The sequence below is a fragment of the Montipora foliosa genome, chromosome 1 (genome assembly GCF_036669935.1).
Source record: "Montipora foliosa isolate CH-2021 chromosome 1, ASM3666993v2, whole genome shotgun sequence".
NCBI classification, from domain to species: domain Eukaryota; kingdom Metazoa; phylum Cnidaria; class Anthozoa; order Scleractinia; family Acroporidae; genus Montipora; species Montipora foliosa.
In genome coordinates this window covers 19,843,462-19,851,069 of record NC_090869.1, presented here as the reverse complement: position 1 = coordinate 19,851,069, position 7,608 = coordinate 19,843,462, and the positions used below count along the sequence as shown (strand labels likewise).

The following is a 7,608-nucleotide window of genomic DNA, read 5'->3' as shown; positions in this document are numbered from 1 at the left end:
AACCCTACTGCGTATGATCTCCTACATAGCGTTTCCCAGAGCCTTGGGTCGATCCGAGGCTCTGGTGACGAGAATGGAGGGAACCGAAAAGCGAAGGATATACTGGCACAATTCCTTCTGCTGGGACAACCGAGCAAACTCTCTTATAAAGAAAAGAAAATGAGAGAGAGAGAGAGAGCCATATTACTGTTCCGGGTTTTTTTCGTCCTCAGTTTCAAGATAACTGCGGCGAGGCCCGGCGTATGTTAATAGATAGCCCTTTTCACGGTTACTGACTAGAGTGTAATGTAAAGTGCTAAGTATCTACCCCATATGAACCATGTGAACGTTAGCCCTACTGATGGACTTGCATTACAATGTAAATCTAACGTGGATGCGAGGCAATTTCGGATTAAAACTACAAAATAGCCCGAAATTGCCTCACATACATGCTAGATTATATTGTAATGCAAATGACAAAAGGGCTATTGAGATGCACCATGCAGATAACTGTACATCTATTTCATTTTTGGCCTACATTGAAAACAGTAACTATGTGAAACACTGGGAATTTCTTGTCTGATCTGATTAGAAGCTTGTTCTAATAATCTCAAAACAGCTATCAGCTTAATTGTTGAATATCCTACCATTTATTTGCATAAGAGTAACATCGATTTATTGTTTTCTGAATTATTCTCCAAAGAACGCCGCCTGATGCCAACAAAGGTAGCAGGGTATTCAGCAGTTGAGGAGGTACCCGACGCTTCGTCTAGTAGTAAAGCTTTATTAACGGTATCACTTCATAAAAAACGCTCTTCTAGGGAGCCCGGCGTTAACATAAAAATTACAATATCCTAATACTAGAAAGATTAGTGTTTATCTACTCTAAAGTTTATTGCACTGGAGCAAAAATTATTAAAAAGTTAACAGCAGAGCTAAGAATTACCTAAACAAGTTTCATAAAAACTAAAATAAGTACTTCCACAACTCCCTCAAATCATAGCAGACCCGAGAGAGTTGAGATTAAGCGCTTCCCTAACTTTGTTGTGAAGGCCATTCCCCATGACAGCACCTCTATAGCTAAGCGCCCTCTTAGGCCATCCCCTTTTTTTCTCCATTTCGCGTCGTCCGACCGACCCAAATTTTGGGCATTTTCCAAAAAAAAAAAAAAAAAGTTAACGACGTTTTTAAGCCATTTTAATGTCGCACAGGAGTTTCGGTGGTTGATCCTTTTTCCCACGCTGTCTTAATTTTACCACAACACCCGCCAACTTTTCTGTCATATTGATTTTGTGTTCACGTCTTGTTGTTTTCCTGGCTCCACAGCTATGATGCCGGGGTACCAGGCCTCCGATTCCCAGAATGCTTATGATTTTTTTTTTGTAAGGTTTTTTTTTTTTCAATCCGACCGACCGACCGACCCAATATCAGGAAACGCATTGGACGGTAAACAAAAAAAAAAAAAAGAAAGGTGACGGCCTTAGCAGCCTCGGTACGGGGCCAGGGCTCAAAAACATTGTTTGAGGAGCTCCACAAATTGTATGAATGAATTCCGGAGGTTGGCTCAAACTAATTCTTTAAACCATCCGAATAAAGAAAACACTTTAATATTGAGAGCTTTGCTCGCGGTTGTCCCACCCTAGGTCGTGAAGTAACTCTGCAGATCTTGTGTTAAGTATAGGTAATCACATGAGGCCGAGTACTATTAAGGATTAATTGCACGAGTGTTTTGGAAATTTTCCAAAATTGCCCCGAGTCGCGAAGCGACGAGGGCAATTTGGAAAATTTCGAAAACACAAGTGCAATTAATCCTTAATAGTACGAGGACTCATGCGATTACTTGTTTATCAATAAAGGGAAAAATTAACCAATCAGGATCAAGTAATCAAGCCCTCTCTTGATTACCAAAAATGCCCTCGATTAAGAAAAAAAATGCCCTCTGTCTCAGCCAATCAGCGCTCAGTAATTTTGCCCTTTATTGATAAAGGTCATAATTCAGATTTCTCCCGGCTTATTTTGCAGTCTCTGGATAGATATCTCGTTGGTGCATGTAAGGACGTTTGTTATGCCCTGACAAAAATTAAAACGCTATCAAGTTATTCTCTGATGAATCATTCACAACCAAAATCAGACAGGTTCCAATGTGGCCCGGGTTCGATTCCTCGACTCGGCGTTATATGTGGGTTGAGTTTGTTCTCTACTCTGCACCGAGAGGTTTTCTCCGGGTACTCCGGTTTCTCCTCTCCTCAAAAACCAACATTTGACTTGTTGTGTTAATTGTTAATTTCACTTTTCAGTGTCCCCAATTAGTGCTCCAGCGCTAAATCTACGCGACACTTAAATAAAGTTCCTTTCCTTTTCTCCACAATGTCCTGGACAAGTTAGCCATCTTCCTTCTTCACTTCAAAATCAGCGATAAATCCGTTCACCCGCAAGGCGATAATCGTTAAAAATGGAAAAAAGGACGGTCTAGTTTTGTATATGAAATGTCTTAGGTTGTACGTCGTAGATACCAGAGCAAACCTTTTTTAGTGAGCATATTATCTGTTGACCTTTTGACCTTCAAGCACATGGAGAAGCCATCAAATTTCCGATAAAGACTGGACCCTGACAGTTTATGAAGATGGCGGGTAATCTAGCATGAGGCCTTTGTGCATCGTCTGTGTAGGTTCACTTCCTTTTTGCCGCATATTAGCGCTCTAAAATGGCTGATGAGAGACCTAAACGTCAACGGAGAGCGCGATCGGCTACGGTAAGTTGTTTGGATGAGTCTTGGCATTTGACTACGGCTTGCGTGAGCGTCAATTTTTGTCCGCGCGGAAACCATGCTTCAAAACAATGACTTGAAATGTCATTGAAGAAAACTTTTCCAAAGTTAAAGTTCGGCGTGTTATTGCGTCTAAACAATATTTAATGAAGGAAGATGTCTCGTTCAATTCCTTGGAACTGATTCATTTGCGGCTTATTAAGGTTTCTAATTGACTGTTGTCGCTATCGTGCGTGAACACGAAACCGACAAAGGGATCAATGGATCTAGCTAGAGAGGCTCTTGATGTCGGTTTCTGAGGTGTTTGTGGAACCCCTTTGTGTATATTTAAGTAGTTGTGCCTTTTGGGGTTTGTTATCCTATCAAGCTAAGTTGAAGGAACTGTCCCATTCCCAATTGACAGACCTTTCCGTCTTAAGGTCATGCCGGGCTGACTCGTGAAGTCTCAGTTTAAAGTCTTCAAGCAGTTGAAAAAGATTATACCGCTGGTAAATGAAAGTTTTGGATGAAAACCAATTCCTATATTCTCCGAATAAAGACCTGTAATCTAATCAGGGGGTATCGTTTACTTTTTGTAAGAGAAAACACAACGGTTAAGACGAACTGATTTGAATGGATGCCTGGCCATCCCTTGAGGAGATAAATTAATACTCTAACTTTTGGGTACAATTATTTTTTTTTTTTTTTGCATAAATAGCGTTTCAGACTACGCAAAGCTCATTTAGACTGCTTGCCATTAAATTGAACATTTCCGTAAAAGTCCCTGTAGTCGTTGGAAAATATCGATCTCTCTGCTTTTGAACGTGAGAGATCTTGTCACTTTGGTACAAATGAATTGGCGGATTACTTAAGATGATTGCACTACTATGAATTCCAGAAACGATTAGTAAATTCTTTATAACTTTGTGAACTGATCTATCTCCATTAGGAGTTTTCTGGACTAGGTCTTCTGCATAAAGAGGAAGTAGAATTGAGAAGGGCTCTGCAGGCATCACTAAAGGAAGTAAGAACTGTTTATCAAAGAAAAGATGGAAAGCCTAGTGAATCAGAAAATGTGGGAAGTAAAATCTCGAAGAATGTACAAGACGAACCTGCTGAATCATTTGACACTAAGTCTGTTTGCACTGGTACCAATACAAGGTTTCGGTTAAAGTCTTCTGCTAGGAAAAGATTTGAGAAGTCTTCAAAGCAGTGTAGGGATTCTCTCATGAAGAAGCATTTTGAAGATGGCATCTGTGATGGCACAGGTCAAGTGATGATCACAGCTGTGAAACGAAAAAATGATAGTGGTGTGATCAGTTGTTCTGTCAAAAGGAAAAAAATGAACAGTGAAGAACTAGGGAAAGTTTCAACTCAAAATAGCGACAATAAGGTCTTGACCAAATTAGGAAAAAGGAAAATTGGTTCAATTAGCACAGACAAACAGAACACCAGAAGAAATGTGAAGAAGTGTTCAGAAGAAGCAAAAGGAAAATATGTGGCAAAGATGATGCTTCAAAGCCCACTAAACACACTCAAAGCTGCCAAGTCTTTGTGGAAAAAGGAGCTAACTATTCTACCAAAAAGCAAGTTGACTTTAAAGGAATCTCAGAGCTACAGAAAGGTGAATTGTTCTCAGAAAAGTAAGGTTGTTCAGAGTTTAAATGCAAAGTTTGGAGCCAACATATCAAGAAATGAAAAACAACTGCTTTCAGAACGTAGGAAAGGCAATGAAATTCAAAATGGTATGAAGTGTGACTCTGAAAAAACAATGAAGAAAACAGATTGGCAAAAGAGTGATGTTGAAAAAAGTGAACAAGAGTGCAGTTCTTCAGAAGACTCTACTAAGCAAGATAGGGTTTGTGAATCTAAGATGGTTTCAAGTTTAATGCAAGGAAGATTCAAGAAAAGACTTCAGCACAAGTTTAAGGACAGAAAGCTTGTGAACCCACTGGGGGAGATCTACATACCCGCTAATGTAGCAAAGACAGAAGACTTTCTAACATTCTTGTGCTTAAGAGGTACGTGGGTTTCGTACAAAGATTTCCAGATGTGCAGCAGGATCTGGCCAATTTCTTTCGAATGGTCGAATCCTGCCTTGATCTATGGCTGCAAAGATTAACTTTGTTGACAACAGTTTTAAAGTATTTGATGTTACATTAATTAGCTGACTAGGTAGTTTTAACATCATTGAGGTTTCTTGAAACTGTACGTTCGCCGAGTAATGGGCATTAATGTGACTTTCCAGTATGCAATGTTATCATTCCCCTTCCACTCTTTAAGTGTCCTGTTGCTCGGGTTACTGTAGCAGGTCTCACATGATTGTCATGATTGTACTTGTGCTTATTCCTTTTATTAGTTTACATGAAGCTGCTGCATGCATTGATTGCTTGATATCATCAAGAAATCTGAAGTGGTCAAACTGGGGTTAGTACCAGTGTAGACTGCAAACCAGCCATGATTTGCGTTGTGGTGAAGCGAAAGGTCTGGAGCAAAAGTGAAAACAAAGAGCGTGACTGGGGAGGGACACGTTTGACCAGCGCAAAAATAGAGCTGACATGTTTGCAGTTTAGTACCAGTGGGTCTTTCCCTTCATTTGCTTGATGAGGTCATTGGCTTTTTGGCCCCAGACTTATCTCTTATCTGGTGTACTGGTTAGCAGAGGACAGTAAAAACAAGAGAAACACAGTGGCATAAAAATTAAATTTCTCTGCTTTATTTCATAGTCCCCCTAGTTAGTAAAGCACTTATGCTTGCAAGCCAAAGTAACCCCTAAGACTTAAGTAAAATGATTATTACTTATTATTATTAGTAGTAAGTAGTAGCAGGGGCAGCGGTAAGTGGTATTTGTAATGAGAACTTTGATATCAATCATTGATTTCTGTATCATTTTCAGGTAATTCCAGTCTTCCGAAGTCTTTTGACATCTTCAGCAATCCCGATCCATTTGTCACACAACCAACTGATCAGCTGTCCTTCTCAGCATTCCCCATGCAGTCGTCAGTTACTTATTCACCACCTTCGTCAAGAGCACCGACACCGAGTGAGTCTTCAGTAGCTTCACCCATGTCTTCTAACGATGGTTGGACTGTAAATGAAGTCTGAAGTGTTCAGTGAGAGTTTAATGCCGAGATTATTTATTTAAAGGATGATGATGATAACACCTCTGAGTATATCATTTAAAACAGAAAGTAACTCAACATTGCACTCACTCCCCAGCGGTTTCAATAAGTACTGACAGCTGACAAAACGTTGGCTATTTCACTCAGAAAAGTCAGCTACTTTTTCCCTAAATTGAAGTAATTAAAGACAGATTCTTTCTAACATAAGATTAAAGTTATTGCTTTTGACAATGACAACATGAAGTCGCCTAAAGTTTTGTGCTTTGAAATGTGCCGTTTGGCTGTGTCCTTTTAAAAATGGCAATTGCGCCCAGACACCCTGGGCTACTCTACTGAAACCACCAACTTCCCAATAAGTTCAACTAATGTCTTGAATGGAGACTGTATCCCAAAATGCCAGGAACTGAATGGGAACAAACTTCAGAGAGAAAATCTACAAAGGAAACTTTGTTGTTGTAATTGTTTTTTTCCAACTTCCAAGATTATTAGGCCTTGAAAATGTTAAAACAAAGTCTCAATGGTGCATCAGGTTACTCTGCAGAGAAAGATGTTGGCACGGGTGGAAGGGGACGTTGTTTTTGAGTGGTTATTGCCTTTCACCCTAAGGGGTTTCCTATTTACAAGGAAAATCAAATGAAGTCTGGCATTAGAGGAAGATCTTTAATCAGTGAGTGATTAAACAGATGCACTGTATAAGGGACTCAATTGATTATTCAAGGTGGCCATCAACAATAAGGAACACAGAGATGGAATCCCTGAAAGGTGCCGTGTTTACAGGGAGAGAAACTTGATGGGGGATTGAAAAAAACTAACAGATAATACATGTATTTTACAACATACCAGTAATATGGACACATTGCTGTTAGGGCCTTTTTTATTGCACAATCCCTGAGAGCTGTGTATGTGTCCGTGGTGGTTTGACAAATTACCTGCATGTGAACTAATGTACCAAGGTGACCGTTACTGAAATCCGCATGCATTTATTATAATTACTTGAATTTCTGGCCTTTAATAGTTCGTCACGTTTAAGTGCCACTCTCAGGAGGGGAAAGGTTAACAAATTAATGAAACCATCACTTACATCTTACAGGGTTATTTGTATGTAAATATTCACTTGGTAGAACAAGGATGTTGTACAGAACTTATTTATTCTGAAAATGCTATTTTTAATACTGCTGGATTTGTATTTTTCATGATAATTATTTAGTTTTTTATGCATGTAAAATGCATGCTTTAGTAGATGAAAAAAAAAGTGAAAGTGACCTGGCAGGGAACTCAATAAAAGGTTATTTATTCACTCACTTGTTCATCATTCAGCTTGTATTTTTATTATTGCATTTAATAAATTCTGATCTTTTTAGCAATGCCTGGAACGGAAAAGGAAGGTGTACTACATTGTACATTATGTCGTTTTTAAGAGAATTTTTTCTTTCTCCTCCCTCAACTTATGTTTCTGAGAAGGAGAAAAATCTGACCCACCTTAAGTCTCCTGCTTGGAAGGACAAAGGAAAGTAGAAATCAACAAATTTCAACACCCCCAGTTTTTTTTTAATTTCAGCATGTCATAAACGTAGCTTTATTCCCAAGTGTGGAAAGCTTGCCATCAGGGAGTTCTTTTTATAAGAGCAAAGGTTTTACCACAAAATCTTGCAAAACTTGTCTCTGCTCTAACTTGTTAGCAGTCTCTGGCTACCCTACTTTGCTCATCATCATCTAATGCAAAACAAACCAGACTGCCTGCTTGCAGGGTGTGTTAGACTG

The 7,608-nt window shown here is 39.3% G+C and overlaps 1 protein-coding gene across 1 annotated transcript; it reads left to right on the top strand.

The window, feature by feature from the left end:
• Nucleotides 1-2,578: 2,578 nt before the first annotated feature.
• LOC137992322 (titin homolog) lies at nucleotides 2,579-7,153 on the top strand. Its single transcript, XM_068837601.1, has 3 exons — nucleotides 2,579-2,731; nucleotides 3,675-4,746; nucleotides 5,622-7,153. Exons 1-3 carry the CDS (start codon nucleotides 2,684-2,686, stop codon nucleotides 5,828-5,830), a joined length of 1,329 nt encoding a protein of 442 aa, XP_068693702.1. The 5' UTR covers nucleotides 2,579-2,683; the 3' UTR covers nucleotides 5,831-7,153.
• Nucleotides 7,154-7,608: the final 455 nt, after the last annotated feature.

What these genes read in the sequence shown, in the direction of transcription:
- LOC137992322 (XM_068837601.1), top strand. Translation starts at nt 2,684, where the DNA reads ATGGCTGATGAGAGACCTAAACGTCAACGGAGAGCGCGATCGGCTACG. An exon ending in GGAGAGCGCGATCGGCTACG is followed by an intron (nt 2,732 to 3,674) that starts GTAAGTTGTTTG and finishes TATCTCCATTAG; the next exon opens with GAGTTTTCTGGACTAGGTCT. An exon ending in AACATTCTTGTGCTTAAGAG is followed by an intron (nt 4,747 to 5,621) that starts GTACGTGGGTTT and finishes TATCATTTTCAG; the next exon opens with GTAATTCCAGTCTTCCGAAG.